This window comes from Electrona antarctica, assembly GCF_951216825.1.
Source record: "Electrona antarctica genome assembly, chromosome: 2".
In the NCBI taxonomy this organism is placed as follows: domain Eukaryota; kingdom Metazoa; phylum Chordata; class Actinopteri; order Myctophiformes; family Myctophidae; genus Electrona; species Electrona antarctica.
Window position 1 is genome coordinate 6,653,132 of NC_136807.1, and position 17,013 is coordinate 6,670,144.

Genomic DNA, 17,013 nt, shown 5'->3' on the forward strand with positions numbered 1-17,013 from the left:
AGAAGTGAAAGCCCTACATCAGGCCATATCACTTTCTCTTGGAACAAACAATACACTAAGTAATCATATTTCTGTTGGTATGACCATGACTGGCCGCAGGTACATTAAGCAGGGGCAGCGGATTGAGTAGCACTGTGTTAACATGTTGCCACGTCTGTGGTTTCCACCAGATGGCGCCGGACTACGACCACCTGACTCTCATGGAGAAAGTGGAGGTGTTTGAGCACGCCGTCAACAACACGGCCGGAGATGACCTGGCTAAGCTACTGTGGCTGAAAAGCCCCAGCTCAGAGGTAGACAGACCACCACCTTTTCTGACCATCATCATCAGAAACCTCTATTCTTGAACATATTCCTAATCGAATATAATTTAAGCGGTTTTCTGAAAAAGCTGTGTTTCTATATCAGTGGTTCTCAAACTGTTTCATGTCAAGGACCCCTAAAATAATAATAATAAACCCCTATAGTTAAGTATAATGGGTGATATTTTCCCCACCAGGTGTGGTTTGACCGGAGGACCAACTACACGCGCTCGCTGGCTGTGATGTCCATGGTGGGCTACATCCTGGGGCTGGGCGACAGGTGAGACATGGCCCACACCTCGCCTTTTATTTCCTCTTAAACTGTGTCTCCTGCGTGGGAGACTATGTTTCACTGTGTTAAACTGTGTCTCCTGCGTGGGAGACTATGTTTCACTTCAGTTCAATTAAAATGTATTATAGTGCAGAGTCATAACAAGCTGTCTCAAGAGACTTCACATACTGTATCGAGCAGAGACCAGCGGCATGGTTTACCCAACTCTACGGAAGCTTTTTTTTATGGTGGCAAGGGATAAAAACTGCCCATTAACAGTAAGAAACCTCAAGCAAAACCAGACTGTAGGGTGGGCGGCCATCTGCCTAGACCTTGTCGGGGGAGGAAAAGAGACAGATAGAGAGAGAGAGAGAGAGAGAGAGAGAGATGTAAGCAACAACAATAGTAACAACAATAATGATGTTTTTGTCCTTCATCCTCAGGCATCCATCCAACCTCATGTTGGACCGGCTAAGCGGCAAGATCCTTCACATCGACTTTGGAGACTGTTTCGAGGTCAGCCTGTTCTCCATAAACGACAAACAGTGTTAATGTTTCCTTTAAGATGCAGAAGGCTGAGCTCTTGGTTTGCCCTCCTCCTCCTCCGCAGGTTGCCATGACCAGGGAGAAATTCCCGGAGAAGATTCCGTTCCGTCTGACGAGGATGCTCACCAATGCCATGGAGGTAAGCGGTATACAACGCAGCGCTTCAGGAATGTCGTGACTCACATGTGTATAATGAAAGATATGAGATGAAAAGCCAGGAAAATATGCCCTAAAAAGGTCGTTTGTGTGTTTCTCAGGTTGTGGAATGCATTAGCATGAATTAGAAACTAGGTTATCACATAATTTCCAAATATTTTTTCATCCCTTTACATTAACATGTTTGTTATCTTGACACTATGCTACCCTAACGACATGCCTTAATGGCTCTTCACTGCACACAGTTCCATCAGTGTGTTGTTTGTTCTATAAATAAATCATAATCTAATCATTGGCCTAAATATTTCTCTCATTTAGCACAAAATATCTATCTATTTAAAAAGAAATCCTATAGTTGTTTACAATAATATATGTTCTCTTGCATTCTGAACCATAATTTTTTTTGCTACAGTAGTCTTAATCATCTTCATCGTGCACATGCCTGTGCGTGCGTGCGTGCGTGCGTGCGTGCGTGCGTGCGTGCGTGCGTGCATGTGCTTGCGTGCACGTGCGTGCGTGTGTGTGTGTGTTGGCTGCAGGTGACAGGCCTGGACGGTAACTACCGCATCACGTGCCACACGGTGATGGAGGTACTGAGGGAGCACAGGGACAGTGTCATGGCCGTGCTGGAGGCCTTCGTCTACGACCCGCTGCTCAACTGGAGGCTCATGGACAGTAAGGCCCAACCACATCTCTGCTCAAGAAGAACTAGGAGTCCCCCAGGGGTCTGTACTAGGCCCCCTACATTAAATGTCTTTGACGAAAGGAGCCGGTCTACTGTACAGTAGGCTGACAGGAAATGGGGAGAGAGATGGGGGGAAGACATGCAGTAAAGGCTGTCGGGATCGGGAGTCGAACCCGCGGCACACTGCCAGACTGGATTACCAGCCAAGGTGCCTGGACCATTGAGCCATGGCCCAGGCCTACTAGCTTTTATATCTTTTCACCATGCTGCGTTTGGTGTTTCTGTTCTCAGTTGGTACTACGCACATTCTGGAGGATCAAATTTACCCATATTAATAGATCCTGGAATATGAAATGATGAGGCACTGGGGAAAGGATTTTATGTCCCTTCATAAGTATCGCAGAGCTCTGCGTTTGGGAGAGATAGTTGGAAACTGAGAGAAGATATTTTCCCATTGGCAAGCTGCTGCCGTCTAATTTTAAAAAAGCAGTTTCTTAACTTTTCTTTTTGCCATGTCGCCCCCAGCAAATACGAAGGGCAACAAACGCTCCCGCACCAGAACAGACTCCTACACCGCTGGACAATCCGTGGGTGAGTCAGCAAGTCTGGACTTTTTTTTTCTTTTCTTTTTTGCCTTGCTGAATATGTGTGTGAATGAAAGTGCTTTTCCCTCTCCTCTGCAGAGGCTCTGGAAGCAATAGACCTCGGAGAGACCACACATAAGAAACCAGGAGCAGGGACCACTGTGCCTGAGTCCATCCACTCCTTCAGTGAGTTGTCAGCTCTCATTGTCTTTTTTTTTTTTTTTTTTTTACATTTTTATCCCACGATTTTGTAACCCATTTTTCACCCCTATGTCAATTATCTAATGTGATCCTGGGCTCTACACACCCTCCGCCAACCTAGTCCCCATATATGGCGGACATTGGGAGAGCAACGGACTTGAACTCATGCTTCCTTCATGCCTGAGTGTCCAAGTTGCTCCTTTACACCTGACAGGGGGGAGTTTCCCTGGTTGGACGTAGCGCGTGGAAGGAACACGTTATTCCAACCAGTTCCTTTCCCCTCCATCAGGCGCCCCGGCTGGCCAGGGGGAGGCAGTTTAGAGACCAAGATTACTGCATGTTTTTTGTGAGAGTACCTACCCTAGGGGACACAGGGAGAACATGCAAACTCCACACAGAAAGGCCCTTTCGCCAACCCCGCCTCGGGTATGGGCACTGATGACGCAGAGGAGGAAATACGCCGCCAGCACCCTCATTGTCGTTGACTAAAAATATCATTTATTTTGGCCCTGGCCCATTATTTGTAGATAAATGTGGCATGCGGTAGAGCTCTGTTAGACAAAACAGGAAAGGGCGCACACCAGTGTTGGTGAGGTGCTGGCCTAAGGCAGTAAATAAGGAAAAACAAGGAAAAAGGCTGCACACACGTAGAGTAGCCATGATGCTGTATATCCAATGTTTCGACCTAGGAGGTCTTCTTCAGGGAATGGAATGGTAGAGCTCTGTTGTCATCATAAATCAGTACTATAAGTGCTCACTGTACTAAGTCTGCACCCAAGTTCACCTTTCATGCCTTAACTTTAATTTAACTGTACTGATTGCGAGCATGTACTGGCAGATTCATCAGGATTCCAAGCGAGAGAGCACTTTAGGTATGCATTAAGTAACGCTCCTGTTCTACCCAGGATTTGAACTTGTTTCTCTCCTGGGCAAAGTCCTGAATATTTTACCACTGCACTAATAGAGCCTTGCCTGCTTGCTCAAGGGAGAAATCGAATTTTGAACTGAAGGTCAAACCTTTTTGCCAGAACCAGAAACGGGATCATGTCAAAGGTCAAAGGTCGTGTCTAACCAGACCTGAATGTCTCAATAGAAGAGCAGGGAGACCAAATACATCCACCCCAATTGTAAAAGTCATATGTATTAACCCATTCTGACCTGAGATCAGATTCTAAAAATGTCTTCTACATCCTGACAGTTTTCTGAAAAAGCTATGTTTCTATGTCAGTCGTTCTTCGATTTTTCAAAAATAGCAGATCTACAAGTTCATAGCGCGGCACTCGGTGCCGCGCTATGAGCTTGTAAGTCTGCTATTTTTCAATAGCTAAAGCATAACAGAATGCTAACACCAAAAGGGGTTCCCACCCAAAATGGGTTAAGTCAAGAACAAGGGTACTCAAAACTTTTAATTTCAAGGACCCCAGCTGTTTGGTATAAATTACACCATTTGTACCACTGGTCCCATTTGGTTCCAAACTCAATCATTTAACTAGGGACCCCCTGGGGTCCCCCTCAAGGACTCTGGAGGTCCAGGGACCAAGTGGTCCTGAACAGTGTAAATATTCTCCCCATCCCCATACACAAAAAAAAAGTCATATCATGATGTTCACAAACTGCACACAATGTAACTTGCTATCAATGTGTACAGATTTCACAAGGAAGCTATGCCATTATTAGATTATATTTCTTATCTAAAGAAGACACTAATCTGTGCATTTATGTTTATCTAGTCGGAGAGGGTCTGGTACAGCCTGAGGCGCTCAACAAGAAAGCTATCCAGATTATCAACCGGGTCCGGGACAAACTCACAGGTAAGAGGACAAGGATGTGTGCACTCCTTACCAAAGAGATGTCCCTTTAAGAGGACAAGGATGTGTGCACTCCTTACCAAAGAGATGTCCCTTTAAGAGGACAAGGATGTGTGCACTCCTTACCAAAGAGATGTCCCTTTAAATATTTTCTCAAATCCACAACAGTGGAATAAGCAAAAAGACATCATGATTATTATATAGAATCTAGGAGTGATTCACATAATCAGGTATTATTACTTAGGCAACAATTCAAATATATACAGCATACAATAAAGAAATTATAAAAAATGGCTGATGGGGAAGTCCGGGTTCCCTTCTCTTTTCATATGTCACCTCCCAGCACCTCCACAAAGTGATGTGCGTATTTTACTATAGTTCCTTTCAATACCTTGACCTTCACCCATGGGACTGCTTACTCCAACCAGGTCGAGACTTCTCTCACGATGAGACGCTGGACGTGCCAACTCAGGTGGAGCTCCTAATCAAGCAGGCCACGTCACACGAGAACTTGTGCCAGTGCTACATTGGATGGTCAGTACCGTCACAAGTGATCTTTACTGTCTCCACATCAAGTGGCTTCTTTTGTGACTTGGGTCAGTTCTGCAGTTGGCATCTTTTACATGTTGGGCTTTAACCCATTCTGGGCGGGAACCCCTTTTGGTGTTTTAACTAAGCATTATGTTATACTTTAGCCATTGAAAAATAGCAGATCTAGCTCGTAGAGCGCCACCGAGTGGCGCGCTACGAGCTTGTAGGTCTGCTATTTTTGAAAAATCGTGAAAATGCGGCACAAATCTTTGAATATATATTCTTTCAGAATACTTTTTTTTTAAATTTCGACGTCAGGCCTAAATGGGTTAAAGAAAACTTTTGAATGTAAATTCCATTGTTCTGATATGAAGAAATTACTGTATATATAGTGTGGGGCAAACACTGCCTATTTCTAGTCTTACACAGTGTGTGTGTGTGGGCACACACCCATTATGTTACTTTCCCACCAATAACGGCATTTAATTTCATTGTTTTGTTATTTATTTTAATTTATTTTATAAATAAAACCCATTTAGTTCATTATGTATAAAGTGAAAGTGACTGATCCATCCGCCTCTAACTTAGCCTCTATAGAGCGTCGCAGTCCCGCCCCCTACCATGGCCCAGGAAATGATTCTCCGTTCATTTTCCTCATAGACATTTGAAAAAGTATTTATTTAAAGACGTTTACGCCGTGGACAAAGCCAACTCTTGTCGTGACAAATCATGACAACAAACAAAAATTTTTGGGCCGAACAAATAATTAGAAAGAAGAAAAAAACGGCTACAACACTTCTTTTGATGTTTTTCTTCTTTGTAATTATTTGTTTGGTCCAAAATATTGTGTTTGTTGTCATGATTTGTCACGACTCGAGTTGGCTTTGTCCGCGGCGTAACCGTCTTTAAATAAATACTTTTTGAAATGTCTATGGGAAAAATGCATTGGGATTCATTTCCTGGGCCTGGCGTCGTCATGAAGGGGGGCGGGACTGTGACGCTCTATAGAGGGTATGTGCGTGACATCATCCTCACCATACCCAGAAGTTATACGGGAACGCCTACTGACTGTCAAAAAAACGACTTTCTGGCCTTGACAGCCCATAATCTGATTGCATTAAACGATGTTAAACTCACTTTGCCACTCGATTTGCCACTCACTTTATGCATGCGCATAGCCTCTATTAACACCTACTGCTCACAGCACCAATCACACTACAAGGCATGAGATTGTCGATCAGTTTTTTTCTGATGCACGAAACAGCAGCACACGACCGCATATAAACCAGACATAATCAGACACAGGCGACTGTGGCTCAGGAGGTAGAGCAGGTCGTCCAATGATCCATGGGTCGGCGGTTCGAATCCCGGCTCCTCCTGTCTACATGTCGAAGTGTCCTTGGGCAAGACACTGAACCCCAAATTGCTCCCGATGTGCTGGTTGGTACCTTGCATGGCTTCCGCCGCAATCGGTGTGTGAATGGGTGAATGTAATGCACAATCTATGTAAAGCGCCTTGGATAAAGGCGCTATATAAATGCACCATTTACCATTTACCATATGCTGTACCCTTTTTCTCTCTGCAGGTGTCCATTTTGGTGAAGACACTACGTTTGGGTTGGACGGAGCCATGGCGATGGTATCTCAGACACAGACAAACACACCGGGCTACCAGAGAAGCCTCTCAAACTAAAGCCTGGTGGAAGTTGTGTAAATCTCACTGGTATTTTTCAACGTTTATGGGGCAAAAGCACCTTAAAGGCCTTTTCATGCCAAGTCAGACGTTTCTGCACGGAACAACGACCCCTTCCCCGCACGTGAAAACTAAAACAGAAGGTGCCGTGCCTGGCGTGCCGCGATGGTCTGCTATATTTTTGAACTGGAGCCAGTTCCATTTCTGCAGAGTTCGTACGGGACATGAATACAAATAATTGTAACCTTTATTTAACTATGGCGTTACTTTTGTGTTTAGGTTTTTTTTGTAACAGTGTTTAATAGCTGTGTGTCCTCTACAATAAAACCTATGATCAAAGAACACTTTGAAGTTTCACTTTTATACTATCTATCTCTAAAGATGAAACCGATAAGATAAAGATAAACCATTATTGACGCCATGGGGGAATACAGGTGCCGTAGCAGCAACAGCAGCAAGAGTGAAACACAGGATAGGTACAGGATAGGTAAGAGTTGAGGAGACAATTAAAGGAGAATTCTATACTAGGAGGCTTTCTTACCTTTATTTGTAGTTGTTACGTCCCCACCAAAGAGGTCCAGGTGTTATTTTGTGCAAAAGCGCATTATTGGCTATTTCCCCTACCATAAGCCCTAAATTAATTGCATTGAATTGAATGGGGCTATGGGGGGTTGTGCTAATTCGCTTATTTCCATCGCTCAAAATTTGTTTGTTTGTATATATCCTCTCTTCATAATGTAAATAGTATCCCAAGCGGCACACTTTACTACTTATTTCAATGGAAATAAGCGAATTAGCACAAAAACCCAACCCCCAAGCCAATAATGCACTTTTACACAAAATAACACCTGGACCTCTTTGGTGGGGACGTAACAACTACAAATAAAGGTAAGAAAGCCTTCTAGCATGGAACTATCCTTTAAAGTAGACTTAAGAGTCTGATACAGTAATACTAGACATACAGTATACACATTGTCTGACTGAGTTAACGAGTATTCCATCAATAAATACAAGTATAAATGTTCAATCTTATCACCCGTGAATATATGCATGAATATACATCTCGCCAATGGATATATGAATGGATATTATGTGCAGACTATCAACAGTGATTACTGTATGAGACTAGGTGCAATACAGACTGCCTATATTCCGTAAATGTACAGTCCATCAACTGTGAATATTGTATAGGACTAATGAGTTTAATAGTCTATCAACAGTGAATGACTATGTCTCACAACAGATATCCTTAACAGGCACCTGTCACAGTTCTGTGTACATTCCTGTAGTCCATGTGAAAACGTGCCAGCATTAAGCAGGAGTCAGTAATAACAGTAACAGAACGGAGCAAGCTGGGGGCCAGATTTGGCTGATGGAGCCTAATGGCTACTGGCTTGAGAATTTAATCCATACTAAGTAACCTGACTCCGCCAGATGGGGCCTTATTGAATTCACAAGTTCACAATTCTGTAAATGGTGCATTTATATAGCGCCTTTATCCAAGGCGCTTTACATAGATTGTGCATCAATTCACCCATTCACACACACATTCATACACCGATGGCGGAAGAAACCATGCAAGGCACCAACTAGCACATCGGGAGCAATTAGGGGTTCAGTGTCTTGCTCAAGGACACTTCGACACTAACTCTGGGGGAGCCCGGGTTCGAACAGGCAACCTTGCGGTTCCCATCCAGCCACTCTACCCCTGAGCCACCGCCGTCCTCATTCTGTGAAACAAAATGTGAAGCAAGCGTCTTCCATCTGGTGGAGTCAGGTTAGATACTGAGGCTTAACACTGCAATGACACAATTAGATTAAGTTATATAGTTATATAAGTAATTCAATGTTTTAATTAAATGACATAATCAGAGCCGTGCTGAATACATACATAGAACAGTCTACATTGTACTGCTAAGGCCTCTAACAATGATTAAAAGGAAGCCACATCACGTTCATGTTACACATTGAAGGCTTTTCTTTTTTATCTTTAATTGTTACCATTAAAACCCATTCAAGATCGAATAATACCTATACATTCATTCAAAAAAAGAAATTGAGAAGCTGCTGGAGTCCCATAATGTAGAACGTAACGCCAAAGTAAACAAATGTGCTGCCCAAGAATATTGATTGAATGAAGATATGGCATAACATAATAATATTGAATTGGACATTTGGAATATTGATGTTTAACCCGTTTGCTGTGGGGAGACTAACCTCACCTGTGACTATCTCAACCTTTGTAGGCTATAGATAGTTTATTATCCTGGTTTTGGCTACATCCAGGAGACTAACCTCACCTGTGACTATCTCAACCTTTGTAGGATATAGATAGTTTATCATCTTGGTTTTGGCTACATCCAGGAGACTAACCTCACCTGTGACTATCTCAACCTTTGTAGGCTATAGATAGTTTATCATCCTGGTTTTGGCTACATCCAGGAGACTAACCTCACCTGTGACTATCTCAACCTTTGTAGGCTATAGATAGTTTATTATCCTGGTTTTGGCTACATCCAGGAGACTAACCTCACCTGTGACTATCTCAACCTTTGTAGGATATAGATAGTTTATCATATTGGTTTTGGCTACATCCAGGAGACTAACCTCACCTGTGACTATCTCAACCTTTGTAGGCTATAGATAGTTTATCATCCTGGTTTTGGCTACATCCAGGAGACTAACCTCACCTGTGACTATCTCAACCTTTGTAGGATATAGATAGTTTATCATCTTGGTTTTGGCTACATCCAGGAGACTAACCTCACCTGTGACTATCTCAACCTTTGTAGGATATAGATAGTTTATCATCTTGGTTTTGGCTACATCCAGGCAGTGGCGTGCACAGACATTTAGAGGGGCAGGTGCTCAAGTGAAAAAAGGGCACCTTGTGCAGCGCGTGGAACCGGCCGGTTGCCTTAATAGTGTGAGATTTATAGATTTTGGGGCCTAAATAATATATTAGAAGCTTTTTTTTTATCAAGAATTGATCAATGTCACCATGGTCCACATACTGTACAGTGTACACTGTATACAAAAAAGCACCCCCTAGTGTCTATCTGTGCACGCCACTGCATCCAGGTGTGTTTGTCACCCAGGAGCCTTTCATGTGTTTTTTTTGTTGTTTTTTTATCCCCTGCTTTGAACTGGAATGTTGACGTGAGATCAGCTGTGAACATGTTCTGTCCTTGTAAACCGTGCCCGGTTCTATAGATTGCCTTTCATACTACACAGTGTGCAGGCTGCTTATCTGACTGTTATTAAAAGGCTCATCCAATCGTCTGCAAAGTCATTTCGGTCTATACACCCATAACTATTGTATGGACGGCAAAGGGCAATAGTGGGCTGGCTGGCTTTGGGAAGGCTTTTTTTTTCAGAGATTGCTTCAGACTTGTATTATTCCGGATTTTCATTATCTTTAATTGTTTCGCTTTGTGATGACATTGGCACTCTTAGCCACTTCCTTGAAGGCCGGTCTTGTTTTGTAGGGGTTTTAAACATCGTCCTCACTTACTAAAACTCTGTCCACAATGGCCTAACTGTTAAGAAGTGAACATTATTAACATTTTATACCTGTCACACTCTGTATCCCCCATAGACCCAATCCCCCCCATAGACCCAATCCACTGCATTACCGTGCATTAATGTGACATAGGCTAATGTATTTGTATAAAAACGTATGCCTTTCACTAACTTGAGGCATTCTGTGAAGGTTACACATTTGACTATAAGTTTTGATGAATGATTGGGCACAATGTATGGGCATTTATTTGCCATTAAAACCTGTAAAGATGTGGTCATGCATGTGTTACTATACTGATTCCCTTCTTTGTAGTATTAGCTCATCGTGTCCACTGGCTCATGATGGAGAACGCTGTCTGTGCTAGCGCCCACAGAGGGCACTGTGACTCCTGCTAGATACAAGCCTCCATGTTCTGAGCAAGCAGAGAGAGTGAAATGATGCAGTCAGGCTACAGAGGAGAGGATCAGATAGGAAGGAGTCTGCCTCCCCCAAAAAACAGAAGACACTCCAATTTAGGATGTTGGGACACATTTTGAAATGAGATCCAGTTCTTCACAGGAAACACGTCATTAATTAACTAAGCATTATGTTATACTTTAGCTATTGAAAAATAGCAGATCTACAAGCTCATAGCGCGCCACCGAGTGGCGCGCTACGAGCTTGTAGGTCTGCTATTTTTGAAATATCGTGAAAATGAGGCACAAATCTTTGAATATATATTCTTTCAGAAGACTTCATTTCGACGTCATGTCTGAATTCGGTTAATAGCAAATGCAGATAGTGAATTTGTGTCAGATGCATTTCTCTTCAGGGTCTGAGTTTTGACCACTGTGCCAACTTGGTTTCATCACATTGCTACTCTGCTTAAAGTATCCTCTGCACCCGGTTCAGTTCATTGCTATTCCCCCTCTAATTCCACCCTGGATTCTCCTCTGAAGGTTAATTACTTATAGATAGTTAAGGATTACGGAGCAGCCCAAATCAGCCAATTGATCTCTTCCCCCGCGCGGCGCGCCCACCTCTGCAATGTCACACTCTTTACACATCGGGACAGAACCCCGCCGATTATCCGCTCGGATCGATCGATTTGCTCCTCTGTTTGGCCTCCCTCTCTTTCTCCTTCTCGCGTTCCTTCCATGCTCTCTGTCGAGCTGGCACCTCCTCCTCCACCCCCACCTCCTCCGAGCGCCCGCCACCCCCACCTCCTCCTCCACCCCCACCTCCTCCGAGCGCCCGCCACCCCCACCTCCTCCTCCACCCCCACCTCCTCCGAGCGCCCGCCACCCCCAAAAGCTCATTATGGGAAAATGTGACTTTTCATTGTCTATGCTCTCCGTTTGTGTTGTTCTTTCTCGCCCCGTCTAATTTGTTTGTGTTTTTTCAGCCTCTCAAGTCTGTTGAGGGGCAGGCGAGTCAATAGCTCAAGTTAAATAGGCTCCATCGATTGGGAGTGGGATTTAGCTGTTTACCGACTGTGGCGACGTGGCCGGGGCCTCGCGGACGAGCAGCGAGGCTGCCGTGGTCGATGGTGACAAATGATACTCATCGCAGGACAATAGCCCCTAAATGATGGAAAGGTGAGGGCGCTCGGTGGTGGAGGTTGAGGCCACGGCGGGCCACATTCCATCAGGCCTTAAGGTGCAGCCAGGCCAGACACCTTGAGGCACGGCAGGAGAACTGATTGGCACACAGAAGTACGTTCAGGAGTACAGGGTCCCTCTGGGGCCTCTTCCAGCCCCGTTATCTCTCCTCTGTCAGGAGCCCTTTGTCCTCCATTCTTCAGTTTGAAGAGCTCCCCAGGAGATATGATTTGGTTTCCACGCTGCCCTCCCGGGCGTCGTGTGACCTCTGCTACAGACTTCAGAGGTGCATGCCTGATCCCAACGCTCACTGCATCCATCGTAGGGCTGCTGTAGTCTTGTCGCATGAATCAGAATCAGCGTTATTTTTGGTCACATCACAGGTTTAAACGGGTGTGAATTTAGTTTTTGTGCAAAGCTCCATAAACAAAGGAGGAGTCAAACAGTAAATAGAAACCTGAGAGAAGACTATACTTATTTTTATTTTTGTATCCCTTGATTTTGTAACTTTCCTTTTTCCCTGGTTGGACGTAGCGCCTGGAAGGAACACATTCCAACCATTTCTATTCCCCTCCATCAGGCGCCCCGGGCTGGCCAGGGGGAGGCAGTATAGAGACCAGGATCACTGCATGTTCTTGTGAGGGTACCTACCCTATAGGAAGACTACGTCTGTATGTGCCTCCTCCTCCCCTCCTCCGATAGACATGGCGTCACCAGCTTTCCACCTGACGGCGAGGAATTTTGTCTGGAGAGCGGAATTCATGCAGAGGTTCACACTATCTCCCCCACTCCCCCCCCCCCCCTCCCCACTGAACAGACGCTGTGACTGTGACCAACCAACAACAGGCCACATTGGTGTAGCAACAAGGATGTGATCGCTCGCCTGCTTCCCACCAGTGAACACTAGTGGCAAATTGTTTTCGTCGGAGCACTGCTGCTGGTGCTATATTTAAGATCAGCTAAAAATGAGACCGAGTCTAGACTGTGCGTGTGCGTGTGCGTGTGCGTGTGCGTGTGTGTGTGTGTGTGTGTGTGTGTGTGTGTGTGCGTGTGCGTGTGGGGGAGGGGGGCGGGGGTGAGAGAGAGAGTGGGGGGGGGGGGGTCTCAATGGATTTTAGACTTTAGAAAATATCACAATTGGGTATAATAAGAAAGAATGATAAGTCAAACACCCTGATATTGTTACCAGTGATGAGGTATGTGAATATCCACTCACACACACACACACACACGCACACGCACACGCACACGCACACACACACACAATTCCAGCTTTTATTTAATTTGATTTTCAGAGTCACTTTCTTAGTACAAGTGATGTAACTGAGTTACAGTAATCAGTAATATTTTTCATAAGAATATGATAATATATATATAGGAACAGTGGAATAATGAAACGTGGTTACAAGGTTATACGTATCTTGTTCTCACTTGCATCTTGTAATTGTATGCTTCTATGGCAGGAGAGCTGTGTCAGTGGTTTGTAAGCAAGGTTAGGGGTTCAAGACCACAATTAAGGCAAAATAGGAATTAAGAGAGTGCGCCATGCTTTACAAAGACCAAAAATAACTATCCGGGACCAAGTTTCAATCCCACAATCTTTGGATTGCGAAACCATTGAAATGTTTGAGGTCATGTTTGAGGTTGAAGGGAGAGGTGGCAGGTCAAAAGATCTAAATGTTTGAGGTCATGTTTGAGGTTGAAGGGAGAGGTGGCAGGTCAAAAGATCTAAATGTTTGAGGTCATGTTTGAGGTTGAAGGGAGAGGTGGCAGGTCAAAAGATCTAAATCCACAGCAAACACCTCCCTGACAGAATGACCAAGCATATGCCCAGTGGGCCGACCCTCTGGTGGCCCGGTCTGGGCCAAATGTTAAATTAGTTGTCTGTTGGTTGTGTGTCATTTATGTCAGGGGTTCTCAACCCGTGGGTCGCGACCCCACGGGGGGGTCGCCAAATAATTTTGGGGGGTCCCCAAATTATTAAAAAAACTGAATGGCTGGAAAATGGAAATGAAGAGTTTACACATAGTACATGCATACACCTTCCATAATGATTATATCTGGTTTCAGTATTTATTTATGGTGTTTTGTCTCTATTAATAAGGTTATTGTAGCAGTCAATTTATATTTGGGGGAGGGAGGGGGCGGGCGGGGGTCCCGAGACGTTGCCAAAGCATTTCCTGATTTATGTGATGGTGTTAAGGGCTTGTAAATATAAGTATGTGTATGGGTCTCAACCCGAAAAGTCGGTAGAGTATCTGCACGCTGGTTGTGGTGGGCCAGTCTATCTGCACGCTGGTTGTGGTGGGCCAGTCTATCTGCACGCTGGTTGTGGTGGGCCAGTCTATCTGCACGCTGGTTGTGGTGGGCCAGTCTATCTGCACGCTGGTTGTGGTGGGCCAGTCTATCTGCACGCTGGTTGTGGTGGGCCAGTCTATCTGCACGCTGGTTGTGGTGGGCCAGTCTATCTGCACGCTGGTTGTGGTGGGCCAGTCTATCTGCACGCTGGTTGTGGTGGGCCAGTCTATCTGCACGCTGGTTGTGGTGGGCCAGTCTATCTGCACGCTGGTTGTGATGGGCCAGTCTATCTGCACGCTGGTTGTGGTGGGCCAGTCTATCTGCACGCTGGTTGTGATGGGCCAGTCTATCTGCACGCTGGTTGTGATGGGCCAGTCTATCTGCACGCTGGTTGTGATGGGCCAGTCTATCTGCACGCTGGTTGTGGTGGGCCAGTCTATCTGCACGCTGGTTGTGGTGGGCCAGTCTATCTGCACGCTGGTTGTGGTGGGCCAGTCTATCTGCACGCTGGTTGTGGTGGGCCAGTCTGGGCCAAACTCGAAAATGTCAGTGCTGAATTTGTATCTCAGTCCAGCCCTGGAATCTACAGATAGACCAACTGATGATCAGAGTTCATTATGACACAACTGAGATTTAGGTAAGGTTATTGTTTAAAACCCGCGAATACCCGGATGTTCATCCGGTTATTCCAACCTGGCAGTGTGACCTGAGAAGCAGCGAGCTGTGTTGGCATAGAGCCCACATGGTTTGTCTTTCACCAGGAGCCCACATGGTTTGTCTTTCACCAGGAGCCCACATGGTTTGTCTTTCACCAGGAGCCCACACGGTTTGTCTTTCACCAGGAGCCCACACGGTTTGTCTTTCGCCAGAAACGGTAATACGTCGCCTGTGATGCGACGATCACTATTTACATCTGAACGTCGGACGGATTGGACAAAAACGGCGACTTTGGAGTATTTTTTCTGAGAGAACAAGCAGAAATGAATGGATTCCTATGGGATGCGTGCTCATCCGTCCCCATGCTGGGAAGGACACAGACGTTGCCTAGCCAACGGGACCAGGCTACAGGTTGGTGCTCAGCATCAGCCAGTTGGTTTTGATATAAATCTTTATCACCGCTATATATCGCTGCCTTGGCACGCAGCGGGGGAAATCTATCACCACGATATCGCGCCTATGTGGCGGCGGCGCTAAGCGTGTTAAGTGCGTTATGTGCACAGCACACAGTGGTGGAAAGTAACTAAATACATTTACTTAAGTACTGTACTTAAGTACAATTTTGAGGAATTTGTACTTTACTTGAGTATTTCCAATTTCCAATACTTTAACTTCTACTCCACTACATTTTGGATCCAAATATTGTACTTTTACTCCACTACATTGTTTTGAAAACTTTAGTTACTATAGTTACTTTGGAGATTGTAATTTTGATTAGAAAACATCCATTAACCACTCGAGCCCTATATACATTTTGGCCATTTGAAAATAGCAGATCTACAAGCTCACAATGCGTCGCGATGTGACGCATTGTGAGCTTGTAGATCGGTTATTTTCAAAAGATATTTTGAACTTGGGAAATGGGACATTCTGCAATATGAGTACTTTTACTTTTAGTACATTTTGATGCTGATACTTTTGTACTTTTACTTGAGTACATTTTTAATACGGGACTTTGACTTGTAACGGAGTACATCTACATTGCAGTATTTATACTTTTACTTAAGTAAAACAATTGAGTACTTTTCCCACCACTGACAGCACACTACCAACAGCCACGCAGCATGCAGTGGATACACGCTGCACTAGACCTCCAGAACGCACTCGCCTCCAACTCCATCTGGTTTACACAACTCCATCTGGTTTACACAACTCCATCTGGTTTACACAACTCCATCTGGTTTACACAACTCCATCTGGTTTACACAAGAAATAACAAGTGGCAGTTGAGTTATCATAATTAAATTAAATAATAACAAGGGTCTAAAAAAGGGGGAAAAAGCAGTGATGGAGCTACGTCTAAAGAGCTACGCCCCCCACAATATATTATAATTAGGCATCAAAATGCATTACATTCAAACTACAGAATAACATTACATCAACAGGCCAGTGTATAGGGGAGGCTGGGGCACCTGACACATTCCACAATAGCAGAAGTACAAAAGCCTATAAGTAGAACAATAAGGTACAGATTTCCAAAGACAACATTACTACGTATACCTCTGGTTACTGGCGAGGCATCTTCTGCCAGAGGGATCATCTGGCCTACAAACAGCCTCTTGGCATTTGGCCTTCAACGTTTGATGCATATAATAGGGGTAGCCACTATCCACAAGAAACTATTTAGATCCTATTTTTAATATCTGGAATATCTAGAGTTGCAACTTAGAGATGAGATAGCAGAGGCACGGAATATACAGTAGGACCATCTGAAATATTAATGGCCAGACTCTGTGCCAAAGCAAAAACAAGCATTATCCAATCCTGTACCTTGGTCAGTGCATACAAAGAATAGAAGACCGATGCAGGCATGGTTGTAAAACAGGTCTGAAAATCCACCTTTCAGGAGGCCAAAGGGGGAGGTAAATAGTGGAGAACCCAGTACCTTAACCCTAAGTGTCTGTCTGCGTGCTGGAGAACCCTATACCCTAATTGTCTGTCTGTGCCCACCTGTCTGTCTGCCATGCAGACAGTGACAAGTCCTGAGCACCTGTAGACGAATCCATGAAGCAGTGCCCTATAGAGCATCGCAGTCCCGCCCCCTTTCATGACGACGCCAGGCCCAGGAAATAATTCCCAATGCATTTTTCCCATAGACATTTCAAAACGTATTTATTT

The 17,013-nt window shown here is 44.7% G+C and overlaps 1 protein-coding gene across 7 annotated transcripts in view; it reads left to right on the top strand.

Moving 5' to 3' along the window:
- mtor (mechanistic target of rapamycin kinase) overlaps positions 1-7,115 on the top strand; it is a 211,657-nt gene extending 204,542 nt beyond the window's left edge. For all 7 annotated transcript variants that reach the window (XM_079492652.1, XM_079492653.1, XM_079492654.1 and 4 more), the window contains 10 exons: positions 171-293; positions 500-582; positions 1,017-1,089; positions 1,184-1,258; positions 1,815-1,950; positions 2,486-2,551; positions 2,644-2,730; positions 4,476-4,556; positions 4,982-5,087; positions 6,671-7,115. In XM_079492652.1, the coding sequence (XP_079348778.1) occupies positions 171-293; positions 500-582; positions 1,017-1,089; positions 1,184-1,258; positions 1,815-1,950; positions 2,486-2,551; positions 2,644-2,730; positions 4,476-4,556; positions 4,982-5,087; positions 6,671-6,686 (846 nt within the window). In that variant the 3' untranslated portion in view covers positions 6,687-7,115. The remainder of the gene's footprint in view (positions 1-170; positions 294-499; positions 583-1,016; positions 1,090-1,183; positions 1,259-1,814; positions 1,951-2,485; positions 2,552-2,643; positions 2,731-4,475; positions 4,557-4,981; positions 5,088-6,670) is intronic.
- The last annotated feature ends 9,898 nt before the right edge of the window (positions 7,116-17,013 follow it).